Source organism: Elgaria multicarinata, chromosome 17 (genome assembly GCF_023053635.1).
Source record: "Elgaria multicarinata webbii isolate HBS135686 ecotype San Diego chromosome 17, rElgMul1.1.pri, whole genome shotgun sequence".
In the NCBI taxonomy this organism is placed as follows: Eukaryota; Metazoa; Chordata; class Lepidosauria; order Squamata; family Anguidae; genus Elgaria; species Elgaria multicarinata.
This window is the reverse complement of record NC_086187.1, coordinates 4,347,193-4,374,864: the sequence shown is the minus strand read 5'-3', so window position 1 is coordinate 4,374,864 and position 27,672 is coordinate 4,347,193. Positions and strand designations below refer to the sequence as shown.

Genomic DNA, 27,672 nt, shown 5'->3' with positions numbered 1-27,672 from the left:
TGGTAAACCTATCCACTGTAAATTGGTTGAATCCTCTTTTTGTTCTTTTCTCCTTTTGCAAGCTAAGCTAATAGCCATTGCCATAATTTGTAGTCGTGGATTCCTTCAATAATTAAGTGTTCCATGAAGGAAAGGAACCTCTCGTGCAAGCACTGAGTCATTACTGACTCTTGGAGGGGCACCAGCTTTCGCTGACGTTTTCTTGGCAGGCCTTATAGCGGGGCGGTTTGCCGTTACCTTCCCCAGCCGTTATTACCTTTCCCCCAGCTAACTGGGTACTCATTTTACTGACCTTGGGAGGATGGAAGGCTGAGTCGACCCAAGCCGTCTGCCTGAAACCAGCTTCCGCTGGGATCGAACTCAGGCCGTGGAGAGAGTTTCAGCTGCAGAAACTGCTGCTTTACCGCTCTGCTTGTCAAAAAGTGGCATGATGGCTCCCCCAGGATACCAGGAGAGGCTGTCCTTGGTGCAGCTGCTGAAATGTTTAGCCCCTTCTCACTGGTGACACTCAATGAGGGATGATTTTTCTTTTATTTTCTGTTGTTCCGTCCTTTGTCCAGGGACCATGAAGGTAGCTGTGATTATCGGCCGGTGCGCTGCCCCAACAATCCCAGTTGCCCACCGCTTCTCAAGATGAACCTGGAAGCACACCTCAAGGAGTGTGAGCACATCAAGTGCCCCCACTCCAAATACGGGTAAGCAGGGGTGAATTTTCTTCAGCATTTCACAGATAAAGGTAGGGACTTGGCTTGGAACATCCCTCTCCTGTGCAGTAGAACAAAACAGTGTCCTCAAGCTTTTCGTAATATTGGTGTCTGAGAACAGCCCAAGATGTGAGAATGTTCCTGAGATCCTATAATGTCTCTCCCATACTTTAGGTGTACATTCATAGGAAACCAAGACACATATGAGACTCACCTGGAAATGTGCAAATTTGAGGGCCTCAAGGAGTTCCTCCAGCAAACGGATGATCGTTTCCATGAGATGCAGGTGGCAATGGCGCAGAAGGACCAAGAGATTGCCTTCCTGCGGTCGATGCTAGGCAAGCTTTCGGAGAAGATAGACCAGCTGGAGAAGAACCTGGAACTGAAGTTTGGTGAGTCTCCAGTGGAAGAGGTGGCTCCACCTTCCATGTAATTGGGGGTGGGGTGTTTGAGAGTAGCTGCTTGAACCAAATCTTTAAACACTTGCTGGTCACCAACGATACCTGAGGATCAGGAGTCATTTTAGAACGAGCCTTGAATTTCATGACCCACCTAAGACTTCAGAGTTGCACTCTTTGTGTGCCAGTTGCGGAAGAGGGTAGTCGCAAGATTGCCCATGGTGGCTTGGGCCATCTAGTCACAGTGGTGTTATTTGTGAGGTAGGAGGAGTTAAGAGTGCTATGTGCTGCTACTTGCCAATCCAATCAGAGTTGCTTATCATCAGAAAGCCAGTGTGATGCGCTGGACTTGGACTGCAGAGATCTCCGTTTCAGTTCACCAGGAAGCTTGCTGCATGACCATGGCCCAGCCTCTGTCTGTATCACCTACTTCATAGGGTGGTTGTGAAACGGAATGGAAAGCCCCCAAAGAACATCTCCTTGGAGGAGAGTATTCAAAGTGCTTTGCAGTGTATTCTATCAGCAGTTTTTGCACTGACCCTGTAAGATAAGCCAGTTAGTTTAAATATCCCCATATTTGCTGATATGGCACTGAGGCTGGGAGAACAACAGCTTGTCTAAGGCCGTCTAAGAGGTGAGTTGCCGAGAGTAAATACTGTAGGTAGTGAGCTAATGGCTCACAGCTCTAGATTACATCAGTTCTCAGAGTTATATTTATCATAGAATCATAGAATAGCAGAGTTGGAAGGGGCCTACAAGGCCATCGAGTCCAACCCCCTGCTCAATGCAGGAATCCACCCTAAAGCATCCCCGACAGATGCTTGTCCAGCTGCCTCTTGAAGGCCTCTAGTGTGGGAGAGCCCACAACCTCCCTAGGTAACTGATTCCATTGTCGCACTGCTCTAACAGTCAGGAAGTTTTTCCTGATGTCCAGCCGGAATCTGGCTTCCTTTAACTTGAGTCCATTATTCCGTGTCCTGCACTCTGGGAGGATCGAGAAGAGATCCTGGCCCTCCTCTGTGTGACAACCTTTTAAGTATTTGAAGAGTGCTCTCATGTCTCCCCTCAATCTTCTCGTCTCCAGGCTAAACATGCCCAGTTCCTTCTGATCATCCTAGATCTGAAATAGATGGGGGTTGGGTTGGGGTTGGGACCTGAAGAGATGAAGATTTTGCCCTCTTGAATTTGCACTCAGAAATCAAAACTCCCATTCTCCCAATTGTCACTGTTTAGACGTGCTGGACGAGAACCAGAGCAAGCTGAGTGAGGATCTGATGGAGTTCCGGCGGGATGCTTCTATGCTCAACGTGAGTGTTGCCTTTTCCTCCCCAGACCCAACACAGATGGGCCGATGGGCCAAGAGCAGCGGTGGGCACCCTGGTGCCCTAACTCCCATCAGCCCCAACCAGCATGGGCAATGGTCAGAGAGTCTGGGAGTTCTAGTCCAGAACATCTGGAAAGCCCTGACTTGACTACCTCTGCCCTAGGGAATTAATTTCATAGAATCATAGAATAGTAGAGTTGGCAGGGGCCTCTAAGGCCATCAGGTCCAACCCCCTGCTCCACGCAGGAATCCACCTTAAAGCATCCCTGACGGATGGCTACCCGGCTGCCTTTTGAAGGCCTCCGGTGTGGGTAGAGCATGCTAGGGGTTTGACTCCGTTATTGTGCGTCTGTTCTACAGGAGTGTCCTCTGTTTGTGGCACTTTGCTGCCTGGAAAGCATAGGACTACAGAGGCCTCTTATACGTTGTGTTGGATGGTATTAATCTGGGTTTAAATTTTCATCCAGGAAGCAAAGCATAATTAGTGCCAAAGACCATGATTTATTTTAACTGAAATTAATTAAATGGTGTAATGATAACCAAGATCAATATAGGAACAGAAGAGGATTAATAATGCAGGTTTGCAATACAGGAACAATAAAACATCATGTAATGCTGGGAATGGTATATAAATGAGAAAATAATATCACTGAAGTGCATCAGGATGGCATTGTCAAAATAATTAAAACCATTTAAAAAGCAACCCTAGACCTCCACCTTCTGCTAAACCTCCCTCCTTTCAATGCCCCTGAGTGTTTTAGACTGCCTGTAGTTGGGGAATAAAGTTCATACCTACCATTCCAATGTGGTCATCAGAGCTGGCACAAAAGAAAGGAAGGGAGGAAAAGAGAGGAAAGGGAGATAAAACAATAAGGGAGGAAAGAGAAGCGGAACAGGACGAAGCGTCCAGTTTCCTAGAAGTGATCCTGAACGTTCTTTTGATATTGATCAGATATGGGACCATATATTTTGATCATTCACATTATTTTGGGAACAAATTCTGTAATTCATAATAAGTGAGTTATCCCATCTTTCAGAAGTGCCCAAAATCTTTGTAGGGGAAAGGTTGGTGTGTTCCTTTCATTACCTTTCCATTGCTTAATAAGCACGTCCCGTGTTCTCCAAACGCATTTAGCATTTGTCATCTGCTGTGCCGCAGATGTTCCTCAGCCTCTAACCAAGGTATTCTTGTTATCAAGAAGGTGGATTCCTGCATTGAGTAGGGGGTTGGACTCGATGGCCTTATAGGCCCCTTCCAACTCTACTCTTCTATGATTCAATAAATTCCATTGGCAGCCACTTTTCACCTTGATAGGAAAAGTCACTTTGCCCCACAAGCAGGTTCTCTGCCTTCCCCAGGAGTTGAACAGCTGAGTTTTTATGCCCATCTTAGTCCGCCAGGGCTGCTCCACTAGGCCTTGCAGAATCCCGTGGTTGGTTGGACCTAGCAGGTTCTGCTCAGCAGGTGCCTTCCCCATCATGCTGTCAACATTACAGCCAGCACTGCTGCTCTCCCTCTAATAAGCTTTATTTCTTTGCCTCTTCAGGATGAACTGTCTCACATCAACGCCCGGCTGAACATGGGGATCTTGGGCTGTGAGTATCAGGCATTGACTAATTTTGCAGGACTTCTAAGTTCCTGGATTTGGGGGAATTGTAGCTTTTGTTAATGCAGAGTCCTTAGAGCTCTTGCTCAGACGTCTCGATTTGAAGCTGGACATCGGTCCTGGGCAGAGCTGCCTCCCACCCACTGAGGGCAAATTTAAGGCAGTATTAGTAAGTAAAATTAAACAATTTCATTGGGTCAGCTGAAATTGATGTAGCACAATGCAAGCTTTCCAATTTGACAAAACTTTCCATTGGAAGGACTGGAAATAGTCAAATCTGTTCTCCTGTTCTGCTCTGTCTTTCTGTGTTATGATCCAGAGCAAATGCTGCATGTCCATATGCAGCTGTGTATTAGCTTTAATGAAGCCCAAAGGAAATTAGAAGAGATACTTGGATTTCATTCAAGCGACTATATAATTGCATGTATTATATCACTGAATTTTAGGTGAGCCATTTTGTTTCCCTTAGGTGTCCAGATTCTGGTACACCGGACCACTTTTCATTTCTGCCTATATAGCCTTCCAGTCTTCTAAATGAAGGGTCTTGTGAAATTCAAAAGGTTGTAGGCATCAGACTGATTGGTTTGATGAAAAGGTGTAATTTTACCTACTTGAATTAGAAATGACTTTCAGGTTTAACTCTTACGTTATCACAATCAAGGTAGATATGTTGAAATTTTGCATACTGTCTAAAGACTGACAGCATGGGGAAGGAGACATGGACCAGAATCGCACCAAAGGCATTGAGAAAAGTAGCGTTGATGACATTTATTTTTATTTGTGCTGTTTATGGTTTATATTGATCCCCTCCCATGTTCATGGATTAACTTGAATCCATTAATCATGGATTTCCATACTCTGTAAGCTGTTTCGATGTTACTATTTGCAGTGTGGGAAGCAACATATGCATTTAATATGTGATGATGATGATGATTTCTGGGGAACAAAATTTTGGTTGTGAGGTACGATGATGAAATTCAGGCCCCCTAAAGCACATTTTCAGGAATGCGATCTATTCCATGCACAGGCCCAGCTAGACAGGGCAAGCTGAGGGTTCTCCACGTGTGGATAAGATGCTGATATTGGGAGGAAGATTGTTAGGCTCTGGATCTGGACCACACATACCTGAGAGTTCTTCAGGAACTCAGATGTGAAATTGTTGATCTTTTATAAAAAATAAATAAAAGTCAACTTCTAACTCTGGGAACCAGACGGAGTTTCCTTGCTTAGTGGTAACGTATCTCCAGACACCAGTTGCTGGATGACAAGCAGTGGGGTGGAGATGACCGTTGCCTTTGTGCCTTGTTTGTGAGCTTCCCAGAAACAACTGGCCAGCCACAGTGGTGCTGCTGTTAGGTTAGAATTATTCTCGGCATCCTTCCCAAATGGCAGTTGTACAGGTTCTATTGAGAGGAAGTCGCATCAATGAAAGCAGCTTCAAACTGTCTTCAAAATTTGCGATCCAGTGCGCCCTAAGAGAGCATTGACTCATAGAATCATAGAATAGCAGAGTTAGAAGGGGCCTACAAGGCCATCGAGTCCAACCCCCTGCTCAGTGCAGGAATCCACCCTAAAGCATCCCTGGCAGATGGTTGTCCAGCTGCCTCTTGAATGTCCAGCTGACTCAAAGGGGTTCTCACCTTGTCATGCCTTCTTTTTTTCTCTTTTGCAGCATATGACCCTCAGCAGATCTTCAAGTGCAAAGGCACCTTCGTTGGACACCAGGGCCCCGTCTGGTGTCTGTGCGTCTATTCCATAGGGGACTTGCTCTTCAGTGGCTCTTCTGACAAAACTATTAAGGTAAGAGCCTTATTGAAGCTGTGTTGGTGGTGGATCGGATGGCCAAATTGCAATTCTCGATCTCCCTGATCCAGTGCAAACACACAGGTGTTGTGTTCCTTCCATTCAGTACTTACAACATTTGTAAAGAGAGAGAACTGCTTGGCCCTGCCCAGAAGCTCTGCCCCTCTGCTCTGACAAGCGCAGGCACTTGAATGTCATGAGGGAAGAACAAGTTGCAGGTCCCGTGTCAGCAGTGGCATTTTAACAGGAGCCATCTCTGGAACTCAGCAAGGATTTGAATGAATTAACGATTTAACGACTGAATGAATCTTACTCTGCTGCTCAGTCAAAAAGGCTGTCGGGCAGTCAGTAAAGCAAGGCAGTTCCCACTTGCAGGGTTACAGTCCAAAAAGACACGACACACAAGGAAAAAGGGAATGGGAAAGGAAGAGCAAAAAATTAAATAGTTTCCCCGCAGGGTTGGTGGAATGGCCCTGCTTCTGCTCTGCTCTCTCTTTGTACAGGCTGCTAGGATGGCGGCTGGTGATAGTTGGCTTCCTCTACGCACGGCCTCCTGCGTGCCCCAGCCAAGGCCCGTGGAAGGGGTTCTTTAGCACCCTCTGTCCAGTATGAACAGCATCAGATCCCCCCACCCCCGTACACCCCACCTGTGTACTCCTATTTGTCTTCGCTTATGCACAGCGGTCAACAGCTAAAGCTTCTGATGCTATTCGCCTAGCTCAGAGGGCGAGGCCTTTGCCGGGGCAAGCCCCAGAGGTGCATGAAAAGGAGGGGGTTCCTTGGAACCAGGGATCACGTTGAGGGGTACATTGGGAGCCTCTGGGGCTTGACTGAGCTACCAGCTCCTTCATTTCTCCTTGCCCAAGAGCCACCCTTGCCAGTCAGCCTCCAAATACGCTGGACTGATTGGCACTTGGCTGCAGCGGCTATTTATTTCTAACATTTATAGACTGTATTGCTCTTTAAAACTATCACAGCAGAAGAAAGCCTGATAGGGTCAGATTTAGTCTGATGAGGCTTCTCAATTAAGGCTTTGCTTTTGTGTGCAGGAATTCTGGGTGTTTAGGCTGCACGGCCAGTTAAAAGCAAACTGTTTTATTGCTAGGCTAACTTTATTTCTCCCTTCTTAACCGATTTCATTCTGTTTGTGCACAATGGGAATTGAGAACATTGGCATTTCAAAAGGCTGTCCTTGTTGCCGGGGCAAGTGCTGAACCCGCTCTCCCTCCTTCACCAGCCCTTTTGAGCTGGAGGGCTGAGCGCTGCCTGCCTGCCTGCCTCCCGCCCTCCGAATAGCTATAAAGTGGCAGTTGGGAACCTGTGGCGAAGAGGCTTTGGTTCTTCAGCAAGGTAGAGGCAGGGCTGGAAGGAACCCCTCCCTGCTGAGGAGGTGAGAGGGATGGAGAGCTCCCCCTCCTGGAGGGGTTTCTCAGCAGAAGTGCAATTACAAAGCTTTGTGCATGAGCAAAAGAAGGGCGTGAGCCCCCCTCTCTCCCCCCCACCCTCCCCCTGGGATAAGTAGGTCCTGCTCCCTTCCCCCCTTCTCCCCCAGAGCATGTTCTCTCCCAACTGCCTTGGGGCCACAGTGGGAACCGCTTGGGGTTGCATTTCTTTGTTTCTTGCACCCTGGGAAAATCTGCTCATTCATTTCCTTTCCTGGACAAGTTTATCTCTGTCTGAAAGATGGGAAAGCAGGTGCACATATGAAGGACGGGCAAGCTGCTTCCTGCATTCCCAGCTTTGGCACATCAGCTGACTTCCTGTCCTGGTTCCTGGCTGCTCCTGAGCACAATCATGTGACCCTTCTGTTTCCTGTTAGGTGTGGGATACCTGCACCACGTACAAGTGCCAAAAGACCTTGGAAGGCCATGATGGAATTGTCCTGGCACTCTGCATCCAGGGGTGAGTCAGAGCAGCTGGCAGCTTTGTGAGAGGCAGCTCGGATTTACTGTTTCTCCTTGAGTTAAAGGTTACAGAGAGTTTTACAACTTTTTAATGGCTTATTCTCATAATGTGAATTGCTATTTCCATTTAATGGCTGGGGAAACCAAGCTTCTGGTAGTAATGGACATCTCTTTCAAATGAATCCATCTCCCTTTAGTCAGGGCTGCTTGAATTAAAATTGTACACCAAGAAAACCTGAATTCTGAAACAGCATGCAATGGGAGCAGAGTTTCATGGTTTTTGTTAGTTCTGGTTTTTCTAGTAGGGGCAGGGGGTAATTTCTAAAAAAATATATATGTAAAACTACATTTTACACCTGACACCGTATTTTGTGCTTTTCCTCTATACTGTGGAAGAAACCTCCCCTATGCGAGTCACACCATCTTTGAACAGGTTATTCTTTCATGTTAGAATACGCTTCCCTGCCTGGTTGCCTGGAGGCAGTTCTTGCTCACCACAGACAACCAGGCTAAGACTGCTACACTTCTTTCTCTGCTGTTCCTCTTAACGCCCCCTAAAAGTCTTCTGTTTCTTCTTGGCCCAGGAACAAGTTGTATAGCGGCTCTGCTGATTGTACCATCATTGTAAGTCGCCTGCTTTTGCTTCGTGCGCAGGGGGTGGGGGGTGGGGGGGATGTGTGGAAAGTCTCGAGAGTCAGCAACAATTTTCTCTCTTTGCAGGTCTGGGATATTCAAACTTTGCAGAAGGTCAACACCATCCGCGCACATGACAACCCTGTGTGCACACTGGTCTCCTCACACAACATGCTTTTCAGTGGCTCTCTAAAAGCAATCAAGGTAAAGGGGGCCCTTTCGGCCCTTTGTCTTCCATGCCCGTTCCTCCTTCACCAGGACTCTCCTCCCACCCGCTTCAATTCTGGTTTCCAAGCCTCCAGGCCCCACTTCTCTCTTCTCCTCAGTTCTGATTTCGTCTCTATTCTTGCTGCTGTTAATTTTCCCTCCCCCCGTGACCCATTCTCTCATTTATCTGCCTTGCTCCTTTTTTCTCTCCTATCACTTTTTCAGCCCCCAGAGCCGTGGTGGCATTTGCGCTATTCATTCCCCCAGCCCTTAGCAAATTGTGGGCAAAGCTATAGCAAATCTATGGAGGTCTGGTGGTCCTATATTGGAGCAGAGGCTTAGATTTGGTGGCCCTTTGTCTGCTAAAGGTGTGTTTCTTTCTGTCCTTCTGTCCTCCAGGTCTGGGACATTGTGGGCACGGAGCTGAAGCTGAAAAAGGAGCTGACGGGCCTTAATCACTGGGTCCGCGCACTTGTGGCATCCCAGAACCACCTGTACAGCGGCTCCTATCAAACAATCAAGGTATGTGCGCCTCACACACACCCCTTCCTCTGCTTGTTGGTTGCTCCAGGCTACATATCCAGAACACAGGGATTGTTGCTTTCACTCTGGGAATGGTAATCTTTCCTCTGTGCGCTTTCCTTTCACTCTAGATCTGGGACATCCGGAACTTGGAGTGTGTGCACGTTCTGCAGACGTCCGGTGGGAGCGTCTACTCCATTGCGGTCACCAACCACCACATTGTGTGCGGCACCTATGAGAATCTCATCCATGTAAGCGTGGCTGAGGCTCATTCACAGGCGCTGCCTTTGCCATTGGCGCAGGTGGGCTGAGGCAGTCAGTGCCGCCCCCCAGTGGCATTCGCGCACCCCTTTGTGGGACTTGCCAGGGAGAAACTAGCGGAGTCAGAGCGATCAAAAGCGAGGGGTTTGGAGGTAATTCTTGGCCCTTCTCATTGTAGGTGTGGGACATTGAATCAAAAGAGCAGGTGCGCACGCTGACGGGACACGTGGGCACCGTGTATGCTCTGGCTGTCATCTCAACGCCAGACCAAACCAAAGTCTTCAGTGCTTCGTATGACCGGTCATTGCGGGTATGTGGGGCACCGCGAGTTATTGGGGGTGGGGTGGTTGGGGTTGTCCTGTGTTTTGAGGCCGGCATAATGGGAAGGGAAGGGAGGTGGCAATATTGGAAGGGTTAATGAATATTTTAATTCCTATTTGGGGGTGAGTTTAAGTTGGTGTTTCTCAAATCGGTGCCGTTTTCAGGAGGCGAGTGAGCAGCTCAGCCGTATCTGGCCAAAGTGTTGCTGCATTCCTCTGTAGGATAGTTTTCGGGGGGCTTCTCCGTCTCTCCACCGGGATCACAACAGAGAAAGAATGAGGTGCCCAAGCGAGCCCAGGCATTTGCTTCTGCCCCCATTCCTGTGTGCCTCTCTCCCCAGAATTCATTGCAAAGAGCGAGAGCACAGGGCCTCTTGCACCGCTGCCCGTTTTGCAGGGTCGGAAGAGTAGGAAGCGCTGATTCGCCTTGGGAACGCCACCAACCACCACTCCGTTATTTGGAGTGCAGGGCTCGATTTACGAGGCCTCAGAATCCTTGGGTGGGGGCAGGGGAGGCATCGTGCAGAAATTTCCCAGAAGGCAAACTGGTGAAACGGTAAGAAAGGTAATTGGCCCAGGAAACTTGAGTATAAGACAGAGTTGATAGGCAAAACCACTCTTTTGAATTGGCTCCAGCAGCCATTTCACAGATGGAAAACTGATGCGGCTCAGACACAAGTAACATGGCCAAGAAACTGAGTCCAAGGCAGAAGTGGGGCCTGAGCCCCAAGCCCCATATTTGCCCCCACAAAGCGCAACAAAATACCTGTTTCACACAAGCCAAACTCTGGTGATGTTCAGAGAAGCACAAGACAAGGCAGGCAAAGCAGACACACAGCACAGGCAAAACACCTCCTGCTTTTGATACCGTGGTATCCTCCTCGATCGACTCAGTGGTGTGGGCGTTGGAAGCACTGTATTACAGTGGTTCCAGTCCTACCTGCAGGGTCGATTTCAGAGAGTAACATTTCTCGGCCCCTTGGCAATTAATCTCTGGAGCCTTTGGGAGTGGTCATTAGGGGATGCGGAGCTAAATGTCCTCAGTATGCTGGTGGCCTGCAGCTCTGTCTCCCTGTGACATCTGAATCGGGAGAGGCCGTGCAAGTCCTAGCTTGGTGCCTGAATTCAGTAATGGGCTGGATGAGGGCCAATAAACGGAAGCTGAATCGTGGCAAGGCAGAAGCCCTGTGGGTGAGTGGTTCCCGAGACCAGGAAATAGACTCATTGCCTGTTCTGGATGGGGTTGCACTCACTCTGAAAAATCAGGTTCATAGTTTGCGAGGGTACTCCTAGATCCATCATTGTCACTGGAAGCCCAAGTGGGGCCTTGGAGTGCCTTTTACCAGCTTTGGCTAGTTCGCCAGCTGTGGCCTCTTCTGGACAGGGATAGCCTGGCCACAGTGCTACAGGCAGTAGTAACCTCGAAATTGGATGGGCAAGTCTTCATCATGTGGGGCTTGGCGGGTGGGTTCCACGATTTCCCTGAGGAGGAGGTCCTAGTCCATCGGGATGGCAGAATGGCTGACAGCACGGAAGAGTTTGCTTCTAGGAGTAGATCCATAACATCACCTCTCCTGATGGCCGTGGGGTTCCTGCAGCACTGTGGGGACCCCACTGTTACCCGGTTGCTGTTCACCCACTAGAGCGCTGCACCCTGTTGCATAACTGTGCATGACATCTCATGTCCACGAGGATTGTTGCCAACTTATAACAGAAGGGCAGAATGCGGGCTCCCACTCTGGGCTGCTTGTTAGGAGTAGTGACCTCCTTCAATTTCTTCTTCAAGGCATTTGTTTTCTCCTTGCAGTGGGTGGCGCTGGTGTGATGGAATCCCTCAAGCCCACCTCCCCACTAGAACAGCTTCGTTCCAGAACCTCTGCTGAGCCTCTGGGCTCATCTGGAGACCGATGAAGACCCCCCCCCCCCGCCATTGGTCCAGTGCAGGGCTGCCACCTCTAGGGCCCCATCTGTTGTGAATCCTGAGAAACAGAAAGTACTCACCTTGGATGGGTCTGGAGTACTCCTTTGAAAGTACTCACCTTGGATGGGTCTGGAGTACTCCTTTGAAAGTACTCACCTTGGATGGGTCTGGAGTACTCCTTTGAAAGTACTCACCTTGGATGGGTCTGGAGTACTCCTTTGAAAGTACTCACCTTGGATGGGTCTGGAGTACTCCTTTGAAAGTACTCACCTTGGATGGGTCTGGAGTACTCCTTTGAAAGTGCTCACCTTGGATGGCAAGTTGAGAATGGGACAGAAACAAAGTTCCAAATGGGACAGCTGGTCTTCCCCAAACTTCACCCAACTGAGCAGACAGTTGCTTGGCTTCTTTACTCTTCCAAAGAAAGAGTGGGGGCACGTCTGGTTTGGGGCGGCTTTAGAATTCACTCCCCCCTGGATCAGCCGGAGCAGATTTCGTGGATCCCTGCTCTGGCCTTGCCCCCTTCCAGTCGGCCTCCTGCCCCACCCAACTTTTTTTTTATTAGTTTTGGGTACTACAAGTCCACGGCTTCTCTGTATTGAGAAGGGACTCAACAATTTAATATTCCCCAACCTGGTGCCTCCCCGTCTGCAGTTCCCGTCAGCCCCACCTGCTATAGCCCATGTTCAGGAATAATGGCAGTCGTAGTCCAAAGCATCTGGAGGGCACCAGGTTGGGGAATGCTGCAATAATAGATCACTGAGGCTCTTGGCTCTTGGCTTGTTTCAGTCGGGAAGGAAGGGCCCCCTGATCAGGGATTCAGGCAGAAGCAAAGGGGGGGGGCTTCCTCTGAGGGTGGGGGGTTGGAGCTGGCTTCCCATCCAGCGCAAATGCCCCCTTTACAGACAAGCAGGGCTTTAGTGGCAGCAGAGGGCCAGAGCCCTGCCCAGGGGGGCTTGGAGGGCCAGAGCCCGTCCTGGATGGGGTGGTGGGTTTAGGAGAGCCCCGAGGGTGCGGAGGCTTGGCTGGGGCCTGGCCTGGCCCACATCAGCCCAGAGCCCTTCCCAGCATCTCACTCCTCACCATGACTTGTGTTCTGCATCCAGGTGTGGAGCATGGACAACATGATCTGCACACAGACGCTGCTACGCCACCAGGGCAGTGTCACCGCACTGGCCGTCTCCAGGGGCCGCTTGTTCTCCGGTGCCGTTGACAGCACGGTGAAGGTAAGTCCCTGCCGCCCCGCTAGATGCCTCAAACTGCGCATGTGTGCATGGTAGAGCAATGGGGGGGGGGAGGGGGGCCAGGGAACCTGGGGCCTGTTTAGGAGAGCCCCGTCTTCACCTGGGCAGAGCTAGGAAGTTCTTGTTGCATGGCAGAATCAACAGGCCTGTCCTGTTAACTTCTCATCTGACTGCGGGGAAAGGGCCAAAGTGCTTGAGCAGTCACTTGGATGCCGTGGTTTTCAGGGCAAAGAGCTTAGCACAATTGCCTTGGGAATGTTGCCCCTCTGGCGCTCTCGTCCTCCGGGAGGTGGCCCCACTCACGCCCGGGAGCGTGGGGAGACTGACTGGGCCTTCAAACATAGAAGGATCCCAGAACTCTGTGTTCTTTTGCTCCTCCCACCCTACACTTTACCCCAACCAGATGATTGGAACAGATTTGAATTATTTCCCCAATGTTGTTGTATGGACTAGGACAGGGAAGGGACAAGTAATTTTGCAGAGTGCTAAAGTCCTGGGCCTCAGCCTCCCCGCAATCATTGTTGCCCCCATGTATTTAAGCGTATCCTTTGTAGCTCCACAGCACAGGTGGGGGACCGGTGCCCCTCCAGATGATGTTGGACTCCCCACTCCACTCAGCCCAGCCAATGGTCACGGACTATGGGCATGTTAGTCCAGCTTCTGGAGGGTCACTGGTTCCCCAGCCTGTTCGACAAGCTAGAAACTGTGAATTCTGGGCCAGATTTCTCTTATTTTATGGAACATTTTCATAGCTTGCACTGTGGCAGCCTTGTGCAACTTGTAACACAGCCCTGAATGGTAATGTTGACCCTGTTCAGGTGACACGCTAAGCCACGGTGGTTAAACATTTTGAGCTAAACGTTATGGCTGAGCTTGTCATGGGAACCATTTCTAATCATGGTGGCTACGTAACCATGGTTTAAACATGCTCACGAACCGTTTGCTACAAAGGGGTTGATGGCCTAACCATGGCTTAGCATGTTGTCTGAACAGGCCCTCTGGAGGAGTCAGTCAAACATCTGTCCTCCCTGGCAACCTGGGAACACAAAAACAGCCCCAGAAATGATCCAGCCTGTGACGCAGCAGCACCTACGGCTGGTGAATGCTACAGTCAGCTCTATGGTTCACCAGTTGTGTAGACTTGCAAGGCAGCTTTCCAAGCTTTCCAGGAGGCTCTACGGAGGGGTTCTGGGATCATAGAATCATAGAATAGCAGAGTCGGAAGGGGCCTACAAGGCCATCGAGTCCAACCCCCTGCTCAATGCAGGAATCCACCCTAAAGCATCCCTGACAGATGGCTGTCCAGCTGCCTCTTGAAGGCCTCTAGTGTGGGAGAGCCCACAACCTCCCTAGGTAACTGGTTCCACCGTCGCACTGCTCTAACAGTTAGGAAGTTTTTCCTGCTGTCCGGCTGGAATCTGGCTTCCTTTAACTTGAGCCCATTATTCCGTGTCCTGCACTCTGGGAGGATCGAGAAGAGATCCTGGCCCTCCTCTGTGTGACAACCTTTTAAGTACTTGAAGAGTGCTCTCATGTCTCCCCTCCATCTTCTCTTCTCTAGGGTAAACATGCCCAGTTCTTTCAGTCCCTCCTCATAGGGCTTTGTTTCCAGACCCCTGATCATCCTGGCTGCCCTCCTCTGAACACGCTCCACCTTGTCTGCGTCCTTCTGCGTCCATGAGCACAGCAAATCACTTGTTGTTGTTGTTATATTTATTTGTATCCCACCTTTTGCCCAGCCCTGGGCCTCAGTCTTGCCCTGTACTTCTTCCCACCTCCCCTCCAAATTCCTTCCCCTTGCTTAAAACGAAGCGGCTTCAGAGGTCGCTAGGAACGTGTGGCAGGGCGGTCTCTGCCTGTGGCAGGCCCTTCTGACTTTCCTTCCCCCTGCAGGTTTGGACGTGCTAGTAAAGATGCCACCCTCTGCTTTTGGATGCCAGACGACCAAAAACTCCTCCAGCTCACCCGTGATGTACTGCTTCCTTCCTCTCTGAAGCACTCCCAGCAGCCACCGCCAATGAGAGCGCCTCATGGCCCACATACCTCAGCACTGCCACCAGTAAAGCAGCCGGCCCTCCGAGGAGCAGGACTGTTTGACTGTTGATAAAGCTGACCGGCCCCGTGCAGCCGTGGCTTCCTTCCTGAATCACTGCAGGCGAGGGGCGTTCGGTCGAGGGCTGTTCTAGCTGCAACGTTGTAGGACGCTCGGCAGGGGGAACCAGAAGGGTGCAACGATGTCAGACAGCAGGACTTGCGTGAAGCGGGATTGGATTGGTCAGCGCCAGCGCCCACAAAGCACCTTGCTAACAGGAATGCCGGAGCCAAGGATGTAGGAGAGGGTCCCTCTCTGTTCTGGTGTTTAATTTCTCTGCTGAGCTCTTTCGTTTGTGCCCACCGCCAATGATAAAAAGCAGTTTTCCTCTCATGTAACCAGGTACGATTTTTATGTCACAGACCCGTCCCTTGCATCAGGTACCACAAGGCCATCCGTTCACCGCATCATGTCATAACGGTCTCCATGGCAAAGACAGGGAGAGCCCACTGTTGTGTTTTTACTGACATTTTCTACTGTTTTTAAGATTGTGATAATAGATTTGGATTATTTCTTCCTTGACAATAAAAATGGACCATTATTTTAGGCAAGCATGACTCATTGACAAACCTGGAGCGCTTTAGCAAAAGAGCAATCGATGCCTCTCCGTTGTTGGCCCCACCCTGCGCCCCCAGCTGGGATCAAGGTTGGGTTCTGTGTAACGACACCTGCTCAAGTTGACTGATTCACTTACATGCATGTACTTGTGAGCCACTGGGCAGTAAACTTAACTAACTCCTTGCCCCCAAGGAACATTTACTTACTGTAGCCAAATTACAGGCTAAATGAAATGTTTTCCTGCTTTATTACACTAGTATTGCAAAGAAATGGCAGCAGATTCAGTTTTGTTTGTTTTAAAGTGCTTACTGCATTCAGACTTTATAGTGTTGGCGAATAGCAGGAGAGGGGCTTTAATGCTGAGGGGCACGAAGAGTTCAGCAGTGGTCAAGAAAGGAGCTAGAATAGGCATGAGGGTTAAAATAGGGCCTCCGTGTTTATAGCTCTGATCTTTTGGTACCACCTGCGAGGGTTGTTTAGTGGAGAACGCTAGTTACCTTTGTGTGTGTTTCCTCATCCTGGAAGCATTCGACTGGACCAAGAATGCTGATTCTTAAGGTCTTGTTTAAGAACTGGACGAAAATAGTCCCTGCCTTCAGAAATCCAAAGTGGTGCAGGAGCTGTTAAAGTTGGTGGTGACACCCATGTTTGGAGGCAAGTGTCGAATGTAAAGTGGCGCAGCGGGGAAAGGCGCGGAGACGTATCTCTTTAGCGAAAGGGAGGTGCCCACTGCGCCCTTAACTGCCGTGGTTTGTCAAAAAGAGGAACTACAAAAGAAACCTAGCAGGTACATTTCAGTAGGGGGGATACCCTGGATCAGGTGTGTGTGTGTGGGGGGGGTTTTCTGCTATCAGCAAATGTAGATAGGACAGTTCCGTATTCTTTTCTTTCTGAAAAGGGTCTTGCTAACTACTGTGCAGAAATGACGAGATGTGAAAGGGGCCAGCTCTATGGGTGGGCCCACTCATTTGCTCCGTGTTACCTTACACAAGAGGTGCAGCTCTTACAATGTGAATCACCCTCCCCTCCCCCCCCCCCCCGGTGATGAGCCCTCTGCCCTGCTTTCCAGCAGCACGTCTGGAAGATCCACTCCCCTATTTGGACACAGCCCAAACAAGAGTTCAGCAAGCCCAGATGATTTGGACATTTATTAAAGCACCGGTGGCCAGAAGTGCGTCGACAGTTGCCACCTACCTGGGCTGTCCGTTGCAGCACGAACCAGTTCCGCAGCACCGCGGCACCTCTCAGAACTGGCTCTGAGGCGGGGATTTTTTCTCTCTAACCTCAATAATAAAAAATATTCTTTTGCAGTCAATATCATGTACGTGTAATAGTGACAAGCAAGGGCTTCTTTCTCTTTTTTCTTTAAATATTTGTAGCCAGACACTTTTTTTTTTAAATAGGAGCAAAATTCTTTACAGCACCACAAAAAGCCATCAAATATTAATCATACAGGTGGGATGCACGAAGCAAGAAAAGGAGGTTGGCAGCAAGATGCATAGATGCATAGCTCTGACAGAATGGGAATACAATACAGTTTCCATAACTTAATAATAAAAATATATCATATATATATAATATGTATAATATCCAGCATTAGAATCTTGGAATACTTTTAAGATACATTTTGTTTCTCTTTACAACAGGTATCTTTATGTTGTCTTTTTATTTTTTTAATTAAGAAATTTCAAAGTTGTGCCAGACACATTTTGGAGATCAGCAAAGACAGACCTATCTGTAGTCAAACAAAACGCAAGAGTGCCCCCAATCACACAGCGACACCTGGGTCTCAAAAACCACAGCGCAAGGGAACCAGGCAAGATGGCATTCCAGACTTAAAAGCCATTTTTTAAACTGGACTGACTCCCATTTGTACATCAATATACAGCTGTGCATCTGTTAACTACTTACATACACATACACACACACACACATGGGCACACACACACACACACACCAACTTAAAAAAGCAAACACCATACAGAAAAGAACACACATTTATCGGATATGAGATTGAACAAAAATTCATAAAACAAGGCACATCCTTTGATTTTCATTAAAACTGTAAAAACAAAATGGCAAACAAAAAGCCCATATAACAGAAACATAATGTTTTTGCACACTTTGAAAAGAAGAGAAACTGTACCTTTTTTAAACATTGTGCTACTCTTTTAAATGATCTCACCACAAGACACACAGCTTATTACAAGTCTAATAGTCAAGCTAAACTCCAGTTCTTTCATTTTATCTCTTAAAACTGTTTAATATACAATTGATAATATTTTAAAATCTTTTTAATATATATTAAAGTCCTTTCCTTTTGTGTTAATTATCTCTGGGGGGAAATTCATCTTAAATAATTTCTTTCCAATAAATTAATACTTCTTTATATAGCTTATTATTCTTATCCCTTTCATCACCCTCCAAAGGAATAGTTTGTTTTTGTTTTCACACGTAAGAACATTCATTAACATGGCTGTTTCAATAGGAGACCTCTAACAATGTAATATTAAAGTTAACAACCAATCCCAACTGGTTTCTTTTAACCTGTCACTAACTATGCTGGGTGTATATGATGAACACAGGCATCAAGCTGTAGTGGGCTAAAAGAGCTTGATGCTCTTGCCCAAAAACGTAGTTATGGCAGAGAATAAGAAGAACTTCTCCTGAGATGTTGATCTGAACTGACAGGTTGGGATCCATGAGTCAGTCATACCCCAAGCCAAAGTGGGCACTGGTCCCATTTTCTTTTTTGTTCTGGATTTTTCTTAAACAGAAAAAGATGCAGGGAAAGAAGAAAAGGAAAAGACCTGACATACTTGGTTGCAAAAATTAAAAGTGGGTCCCATGTTGGAGGTTAGGGTGGTATAACAAGTATGGTTATGGTCCTAAGAGAAGGTGGAGGCATGGAAGCTCAATGTTTCGCATACAGGTATGGAGTTTCGTAACATGGCCCTGAAAACAACATGGAGAACACAATTTCCCAAGGAGTCACATGCTCAGGAAGGCCCTGCTGCTTTTGGAGGACAGAAGAGGTTCCTTATGGAAGAGGAAGTCCGAGGGACATAGCAACTGAGTTCCCGAGGGAAATGGTAGCTCTCCTCTTTCCCTCACTCCCTGTTGCTTGCAGTGCTGTTGACCAAGGGGAAGACGTAACATTAAGAAGTGAAATTTAGAGAAAGATGGTCATGAGGCAGTCTTGCTGCAATGAGGGAGAGAGCACACTGGGCTTTCCTATCACTGAAAAGGCCCCAAAGTTTATACAGCCAGGTGAGCTAAATGTAAACATCACCACAGAGGATGTGTCAAGTGTAAAACAGCAGAGCAACACTGTTAAAAAGAATGGGTGGGTGGGTGGAGATTCCATCATAGGCAAGCCCCAAGCGATCACAGAACTCTCTTTAGATGGTTGCGAGTACGCTGGGACTGGTTCTATCATCAGTGGCAAGGAAGATGCAGACAAATGGGAGAGGATTCGAACTACAACTACATGACCTATGAGTGGAAATATAAACCCACCATAATTAAGAAGAATACCCACAGGGGTAGGAATAAATGCAACCAGCTTAACGTTTAAACATCAGTCTAGGCTGGATACTAGGAAATGCACCCTACCTGCCAAAAATAATTGGTTACTGGCAGAAGTTCCTTCTCAGTACCTCTGAAATTTCCCTTGATGGCGGATTTTAAGGGCTGATCATCACAGCAAACAAGTAACCTTGAGATATTAACCAAAGATTTAAGAATGCCCATCACCAGCTTCAAGCCCAAGAGGACAATAAAACTGGGTTTAATGCAAGCTCACGGGCACAAAATGCACCTGGGGAGTTTAGGGAACTGTGCATGACAAGCGAGTCAACGTCTGTTCTGATATGATCTGTGTTTCCAGTAAAGCTACTCCTTCTGGTAAAATGCTACATCTCACCATTAAGGTTAAAACACAACAGTGTTCTTGTAGGGGCAGTTTCACATTCCAAAAAATGCCACGGGACGGAAGATCAGAGCAGCTGATGCTTAAGAGAGAATGCAGCAGGAGGAGGAAATGGGTAATCCATGACGGGAGATTCCCAGATTGTGCTTGACAGGCCCATGAAGAGGCAGCCAGGAAGCTCAGAAGCCCTTGAATGTCCGGTTGTACCAGCTGTGGGCCAATCTCGAGCAAGCAGATCTGCTACTCCTGTGATGTTTTGGCATTCAGAGACTGGCTCTCCTTCCATAACTACCTGCAGTGTGTAAATATCTCTACTGCAACCAAACCCAGAGCGATGGGAAGTGATTTGCGGGGACCAAGGACAGTCCTTCCATGCTGCAGACCTGCTGCCTCTGGGGAACCTGCCTGCCATTAGAGACCGAACCCCCACGCCATCCCAGCTTCCCTTAAACTCCAGAGCAACAGAGGCCTTGCAAGAGCCAGAAGCCAAAGGAAAGTTGAGCAAGACACAAAGTTCAGCACTGGCAAGAACAGTGCCGGCCCACTCCCGCGGTTTCCTCTCTCCAAAAAGCAAACGCTGTCAGGTTGGTTGAGGATACAGCAAAATTTGTTTGCTCCTAAACAGATGATGTATAACCTCTGGTGCACTCTTCACAGCTGCCCACACTCAGACTGCCCTTCCTTGGTACACAAAAATCGCTGACCCTGCTGGGAGATTTCCCTCTTCTGGGACTTGTGCAACCCAGAACAGAGCTGCCGCAGCAGGGCTTTCTCTTCCCACTCATCCTGTCCTAGCTGATTGCTGGCAGGCCACCCTGCATCAACCCAGTAGGCCATGTGTCTAAGGCCTACTAAGGCAAGAATTGCAGCTGAGATGGCAGTCAAGAGTCCGAGGCTCCTATCCCACCCCGGTTACAATTCACTCACCTTGGCAAAGCCAACTTGGGTTGTTGGGATGCAACTGCAGTTGCAGATGGAATAACAGGAATTCAAAGGGCCGGAGGGTCCTGTTTCATCAACCTCCTGCTAGAGCTCAGTGCCGCCATTGGCCCCTGCCCAACACTGCTGCTCCACCATCAGAGGTCCCACGAGCTTGTTATCGCCTCTCTCTTGCCTCTGTCCGTCCACTGCGTACTTAACTCTGCCCCCCCCCCCCCTTGATCTTCTGGGAACAATCACTGCAGGAAGGCTAAATTGTTCCATCCGTGACAAACTCTTTGGAAGCCAGTGCCTTGAAGCAAAGAGAAAGTGCAACGTAAGTCCCTCATGCTCAGAACTGTCCTTTACCTAGAGATATATTTTTTTAAGTAATTGGGAATAAATAATCTTCTACGGCAGCTGCGCAAGCCACCAGGGGATATTTACAGGGGGGTTTTAGCCAGGATGTTTCTATTTTTTTTTCCTTTGTTCTTTTCGCGTTTCAACACTGTATCAATCATGCAAACGTATCAAAGCTTTTGCACGGCTCTTGCCAGGAACGGTGCTTTCCAAGGCAAACTAACAGGAAAAAAGAGCTTATTATTATCTCAAATGGGACTCATTAACAGAACTAAACGTCTCACAGTCACAGCTTCATCATCACCAGAAGAAGACGAACACCTTCGGGACAAAGAAACGGAGCATGCAGCTAGCCAAAAGCCTCCTGGCCTCTCGGCTTCCCCTTGGGGCGTTGCCACCCCGCCTCTTCCAGCGCTTCCCGATGATGGCAGACGGGCACAGGGATGGAGACGGCGGCACCACCTGGGAGAACGGCAGGGCTCAGTCGAGGAACGTTCCCAACACAGAAGGCAAAGAGTTTCACGAAATTCCAAACCCAACAGAAAACATGGAGAACCAGAGAAGACTAATACTTATTTGTGCCACATATTTTTGGTAACATATTGGGACTGTAACGAACGGGGATTGATCTGAAGAGAGGGGACGGGAAACACTTTCCAAATCAAATGAAAAAAAGATGCAAGTTCGACTAAATCTGAGCAGATTTGCCTGGAAAGCTGTGCTGGAGAAAGTCTGAAGGTCACTTTCATCTCTCAGATCATGGCAGCTCCTGCCCACAACCAGGCATGTTGGCCTCTTACTTCATGTTTGGAAGGAGAATTGCAGTCCCCTTGTATTCCCCAAGGTCAAAAGGTGTTTAGGTAGGGGAAAAACACAAGAGGGATTCCTCTTCTTTTTTTTCTTCCGCAAAACTGGTCCCAAGAAAAGCCTTTCCCCAGCCTCTCAGTTTGTTTCAGCACAATCCTGAGGTAATGGTACGGTCTTTGTGCAAACCTCAAAAGACGTAGGGGAGGGAAAAGGGAAAAGGTCTTCCTGGAGATGATTGTGCCCTTGTGCCCACGGCAGGTCCTGAGGTTGGCCGGGATCCTTTTCCAGCTCTCATTCCAACATGGCGTCCAGTTGGTCGGCCAGGTCGTCAAACATGCTGCCAATGTCATCCAGGATGCTGACTGTGCTCTTGGATTCTGCAGCAGAGCTGAAGGAGACACCAAAGGGTTTAGTAGGGCAAAAATCCTCCTGTTCTGTGACTTCTTTGGCACAGAGTCCCCGTCCTTTACTTTTACTAAGCTGAAGCACAAGCCGTTGCGATCACTGCCTGCCTCCTGCCTCCCTTTCCCTCCCCTTCCTCAGTTGTCTCCCTTTATAAGGTGCCGCCACGCACAGGGCTGGCGTTAATCAAGGCATCGAGCGTGGCGTGTGGCTCCCGCCACTCGAGCGCCGCCCTCCCCCCGGCTCCCGCCCGGCCCCTCCCTCCCTCCGTCCCTCCGCCCTCGCAGGGCTTCCCTGCCCGCGTGCTGGCTCCTCCTGGCCGCCCCCTCTGTCCCGGCCCAACCCCGGGGAGGCCTTACTCTGCCACCTGCCGATCCTCCTGCTTGATCTTCTCCTCCACCGCTTGCAGTGCAGCAGCCAGGGAGGCGCTGGTCTCCTCCAGCTTCTGATGCACGCTCTCCGTGCTCACGCTCTCCACCGAAGGCCCGGCCATGGAGGAGCGGGGCGGCTTGACCGGCACGGTCTGAGGGGGCGCCCCTCCAGGGGACAAGGGCTTAGCCGGGCTGGAACAGAGCGAGGGGGGAGTGCTGGAAGGCTTGATGGTGGGGGCCAGCTGCTTGGCCGGGGAGGGTGCGGGCGTGGAGCTGGCGCTCGCCGACTGCAGGGCAGCGTGGACCTTGGGCTTGGGGGCAGTGGGCGGTGGTGTGGGCTTCGGAGAGACTGGCGGGGGGGTCCCGTGGACACGCTTCACTTCTGCAAAAGAGAAGAAGGGGTCACTCCCTTTGCCACGTTGAGGGGAGGGTCTCACCTCTGGCACGGGGGTCTCAAGGACGGTCTGAGCGCTGCTTAGCCTTATGACTCTGTCCTTGGCAAGGGAGCTGCAGCTGCAGGTAGCAGAGCTCCAGGCCCCCCTCCCAGCCCAGACAGAACCCCCCAGCCCTCTGCCAGTAATCCTGAACCCGAGAGGTGCGTGCGTGCGTGCGTGCGGCCACGGGTGCACAAGTATTCCCAGCCACGGGGAGCAGCAAGGAAACATGCCGGGGCAGCGGCACATAGGGCAGGGAGCCTCCCGGGCCCCAGTGTGCCCACACCTAAGGCAAGAGTTCTGGAGAAGTTTTCCCCAGCAAGACACACTTACCTGGACTCCCAGGGCCAGGAATTGGGGCCCTTTTGGAGGTTGGGGTGGGAGGCCCAGAGACTTTCTGGGGTAGGACAGGCTTGGGTGAAACCGGCGGCTTGGCTGGCTTCTTCGATTCACCTTCCGGAGGGAGCTGGGCTGGCGTATATTCGCACCTCTCCTGCTGGTCAGCCGAGGCTGCCGCCTCCACGCCGCTCAGCTCCGAGGCTGGCCGGCGTTTGATGGTAGCCGTGCCGTTCTGGTAGACCGACAACGGCGCTGGCTCCTGCTCCTTGTCCTTTGACTTTGGCCGCCTCTTGACCGTGTCCGACTCAGTGAGGATGAACTTGATGCTGTCCTGCTGGCTCTGCTTTGCCCGGATTCTCCTCTTGAGAGTGGCGCTGGCCTCCACCTTGGAAAGGTCACCGTGCCGGTGGGCAAGTGGCAAGGCCTCCCCGCTGTCCGCCTTGGCTACGCCCATCTGCCGGGGCCGCTGCCGGATTGTCAGGTTGCCCTCCTCAGCGAAGGGAATGTTTTCGCCAGAACCGTGCTGTGGAGATCCTCCGCCGTGCTCTGCCCGCAGCCGCTCCATGGCGCTGCCATCTCTGGAAGTGTCAGACTTGATGCTATCCGAGCGTTCGAGGCGAGCGGCTGCGACTAGCCCTGTCACAGGGCCGCTGATCGTGCGCCGGCGGTTCACCAGCTCACCATCTGGCCCGATGGCGTCCTTGTGCTTGACAGTGGCCAGGACGGCGGCCACGCGGGCGTGTTCTGGGCTGGCTGGGTGCACAGCGACTCCAGGGTGCAAGTAGTTCCCGGCTCCGGGCGGCTTTTGCATGGCGAGACCCCGGGCCCCACCCCCAATGGAGGACATCTCCAACATGGCGGCAATGCTCTTCACGCTCCCAGCACTGCCCGTGTCCACGGCACCCCCAAAGTCACTGGCCCGCCTCTGCGGCTGCTCCTGGCCGGGCCCCTGCCCCTCCTCCCCCTCCCCCTCCCCCTCCTTGGAGCAATCGTCTGTCAGATTGGTGCTGGAGATGGCCGAGCTGGAGCGCTTGGGCGGGGGAGGCGGGGGCCCCTTCTTCTTTGGCCGCACGGCAAAGGACTGGCTGCGGTTGACGTTCTTATCGCCGCCCGACTGCGCCCGCACCGAGTGGCTGCGCCCCACTCGCCGCTGCACGGTGGCGTAGGGCCCGGCCTCGGGCGCCAGGAGCTCCTCCCGCTCCTGCTCGCTGTCTGACAGCGCGTAGCGGTTGAGGCTGTGGGCCCTCTTCTTCGGCCGGCCTCCCTCTGGGCCGTCCGCCGCCTGAGGCGGCAGGCACAGCACGGGCACGGAGACGGGCAGCACGGGCACAGCTTGCGCTAAGGGGCCGGCCGCGTGGGCGTCTCCCTCCACGGGCTGTGGCATGACGTACGCAAAGCCCCTGTGCGTGGGGGACTGAGGCAGCGAGCGAGGGGACATGGGGCGATCCGACTGGGGCAGCAGCTGCGGGGTGGGCTTGACCTTGGCCGTGGCGTGGGGCACGCCGAGGGTCTGGGGCGAGGAGGGGCGGGGCTTGGTGGGGGTCTGGGGCGGGGTGTAGCGGCCCGCAGCAGGGGGGAAGGACTGCCGGGGTTTGCCCGGCACCGGCGGCACGCTCGCTCTCTTGATGCTGTGGCCGTGCCGGAGGCTGCGGACCTCCTTGGGCAGCGTGGCCGGGGCCTCCTTCCCGTCCTCTGCCAGGTATTCCTGGCTCTTGGATATCGCAGCACTAGCAGCTTTGGGCCCGTCTCCCAGCAACTCCTGGGAGCTGCTTATATGTTTAGCTCTCCCGCTCAGACTATTCTCACGGGTGAGGCGGGAGGGGTGGCGGTAGGCCGCCCCTTCGCGGAAGTGCCCCACGTGGTTGGCCTGCTTCTCCGTGCCTTCCTCGCCAGTGCCTGTCATGGCCACCTGCAGCTCATTGCTCAGCTCACTGTCCTGGAAAGTGGTCAGCTTGGGGGACTGGCACTCAGCCGTCTCCTGCTGCGGGGACTCGATGGCCATTGTGTCCTGGGACGGGGGCGCCCCCTTCTTCTTCAGTGTCCCGGACTCATACTTGACAAACTCTGCCTTCTGGATCTCCGCCAACTTCTTCACGGCTAACATCAGCTTCTTCTGATGGCCTAAGAGAAGAACAAAGGGTGAATCCCGCCTTACTTCCACAAAAACGTGGTGGCTGTTTAAAAGCTTAAAACTGCCCTCAGCTCACGAGAGTTAAAAAGGATACATTCATATTTTCATTTCCCTGGCTGGCTTTGAGGTAGGTCTAGAAAGGAACTCAGCTTATCAGGTGGCTCCCAGAAACAGCATCTGTTTTCCAGCAGCCACAATCCGGATCAATGCTCTGGCTTCATCCAAGGTATTTCTGACCATTGCAGCCTTCCCTTTGCCAAGAGCCCATTTCTCTTCATCCTCACCGCAACTAAATGCATACTGAATGGGGCCCTTTCTCTGGACTGCCAGATTTGGGCAGGGGCCAAAGTTCAGTGGTAGATCAGATGATGCGCATGGGGAAAGGTCCCAGGTTTTATCCCAGGCAACTCCAGGTAGGGCAGGGGAAACGCCTCCCTGAAAACCTGGGTCCACCTTGCCCAGTATTGTCGACACTGACTGGCAGCAGCGGCTCGCCGCTGCTGCCAGTCAGTGTCGACAAAACTGGGCAAGGTGGACCAGAGGTCGGAATCAGGACAAGGGAGCTTCCTCTGCCTGGCCTGGTGCAGTGCGTACCCCTCTCCTGGCGTTTTGAACAAACTAGGCCTCCCGCCACACCCGCCCCTTCCTCCTCATCTCAGGGCCTGGGGCTGGTTGTAGTCAGGCTCACCCCCACGCACAACTTCACCATTCCTACAGATCTTTCCTCGGCCTTTAAAAACAGAACCGTTTCCATTTTTCTCTCTTCCTTCTTCCTCCCTAATGCAAGCTTCTGGATAGGGAAAAATATACGTCTTTTTCTTTTCGATTGAAAGGCAGTCACGTTTTTTACAGACAGATAGAAAGACTGAAAGCGGGAGTCACACCACACCTGCAGCCAGGCCTCCCTGACATGCGGTCGGACCAAGCGCTCAGTGCAAGTGTCCCTGCCTTTCTCCTGTGCCCGCAAACCAAAGCAGGTAGGTTGCCAGGACAGACAAAAAAGCCACCCAGGGCTTGCCTGCCCCACGCTGTTACCTTGTTAGGAATTCCAGCACCCAACGCAAGACACACACGCATGCCTGGTTAGGGACAGGGCAGTTAGCCCTGGTTGCGTTTAGCTTGGGATCGGGACTTTGCCTCCTCTCACCCAGTTTGGTGATGCCAATCTCCTGCAGGTCTTCCCAGGTGATGTCAGTGATGAAATCAATATTCTCATAGCCATTTTCCACCAGGACCTTGTAATACTGTGCCAGCCCAATCATGGAGAGCCAAAGAGCTAGGTTGGCCTGGGAGGGACAAGAGGAGACACTAAGGCTTTTTAGAACGAGAGAGAGAGAGAGAGATTCCCGAATCACATCCTGTACACGAAACAGCAAGGACTCTGGATTCAACGCTTTTTAGTGGTACCTGTTCAGCCACAGGGTGATTCCACACTAACAGCTCAGTCTGAAATTGCTGTATTTTGGAAACTTGCGTTTACGGAGAACTCTGACTATGTTGATGACTTCCCGTGTTTTCTGTGTAGTCCCCTCCCATCTCTTTTCAGACCTGATTTCACTCTAGACCCAACTGCATTGCCAACCTGTCCTTTGCGGACTGGCAAAGTTCAACTTAAACTTTTCAGGGCTAAGTTGTGTTTAGAAGCTTCCTGCTCCCTGCTCCTTCCCTTTCAACTGCTTTCAGGCTTATGAATGAATTCCCTCAACTGCTCCTTGAATAGCCTCTATTAATTGCCCTTATGGTCAGTTTCTGGTTTTGCTTTAATTACTGGTTTTCTCTGTCTTTTTTGGAGCAAGATATTACAGATTTATTTTTACAAGTTTTTTTTTACAGATTTTTAAAACAAGATATTTACTTTTTTTTTACGGCAACTATTTCACCATAACAGAAAGAAAAGAGAAAATAAAAATAAAGGAAAGGTCCAGAATATTAAAAACAAAACAACAAAACCCTCTCTATTCCCCTGGCACACGGAGTGCAATACAGACAATTCATCAGTAATGTGGCATTGCACTGAACAATAAGCATTAAAAGGAAGCTTTTAACTAATGTTGCAAGGGCCTTTCCTGAGTAAACTTTATAGAAAGATCCCGGATAATACAGCGCCATATTAAGGGCTCTCCAAAGCTCCCATTTTGATTCTGCTTCCTGCTGATCGCAGAAGAGCCAATGCTTCAGCACACGGTGGCCTGTGCATAACCAGGAGATGAATTGCAAGAGACAAACGCTGCTGCTGCACCCTAGGGTTTTGCTGTTGGTGTAGGCAGGGGTTTATCCTCTCGGGATAACAAGCCTGGGATAACCTCTCAATTCCAAGAATCCCCAGGAGCAGGAAGGAGAGATGACTTACTGGTTTGTACTCTGGTAGCCACTCAGGAATATTTAGGCTGTTGATCTCTGATGCAATCTTCTTTCTGTGTCCTGGTTTGGTGACCCCAATGGCTGTGAGATCCTACGGCAAACAGAAGAGCCACTTCTGCT

The 27,672-nt window shown here is 50.5% G+C and overlaps 2 protein-coding genes across 3 annotated transcripts in view; one reads left to right on the top strand and one right to left on the bottom strand.

Moving 5' to 3' along the window:
- The window catches only part of TRAF7 (TNF receptor associated factor 7), a 41,810-nt gene extending 26,324 nt beyond the window's left edge, over window positions 1–15,486 (top strand). For both annotated transcript variants that reach the window (XM_063143040.1, XM_063143039.1), the window contains exons 9-21: window positions 561–695; window positions 879–1,096; window positions 2,336–2,409; window positions 3,974–4,022; window positions 5,706–5,833; window positions 7,656–7,738; window positions 8,325–8,364; window positions 8,461–8,577; window positions 8,980–9,102; window positions 9,234–9,353; window positions 9,542–9,673; window positions 12,711–12,830; window positions 14,742–15,486. In XM_063143040.1, the coding sequence (XP_062999110.1) occupies window positions 561–695; window positions 879–1,096; window positions 2,336–2,409; window positions 3,974–4,022; window positions 5,706–5,833; window positions 7,656–7,738; window positions 8,325–8,364; window positions 8,461–8,577; window positions 8,980–9,102; window positions 9,234–9,353; window positions 9,542–9,673; window positions 12,711–12,830; window positions 14,742–14,756 (1,354 nt within the window). In that variant the 3' untranslated portion in view covers window positions 14,757–15,486. The remainder of the gene's footprint in view (window positions 1–560; window positions 696–878; window positions 1,097–2,335; window positions 2,410–3,973; window positions 4,023–5,705; window positions 5,834–7,655; window positions 7,739–8,324; window positions 8,365–8,460; window positions 8,578–8,979; window positions 9,103–9,233; window positions 9,354–9,541; window positions 9,674–12,710; window positions 12,831–14,741) is intronic.
- Window positions 15,487–16,664: 1,178 nt separating this feature from the next.
- CASKIN1 (CASK interacting protein 1) overlaps window positions 16,665–27,672 on the bottom strand; it is a 117,897-nt gene continuing 106,889 nt past the window's right edge. Inside the window, exons 16-20 of the mRNA XM_063143325.1 lie at window positions 27,542–27,643; window positions 26,339–26,477; window positions 23,055–25,181; window positions 22,276–22,669; window positions 16,665–21,902 (exon numbers count right to left, since the gene is read on the bottom strand). Of these exons, the coding sequence (XP_062999395.1) occupies window positions 21,806–21,902; window positions 22,276–22,669; window positions 23,055–25,181; window positions 26,339–26,477; window positions 27,542–27,643 (2,859 nt within the window). The 3' untranslated portion in view covers window positions 16,665–21,805. The remainder of the gene's footprint in view (window positions 21,903–22,275; window positions 22,670–23,054; window positions 25,182–26,338; window positions 26,478–27,541; window positions 27,644–27,672) is intronic.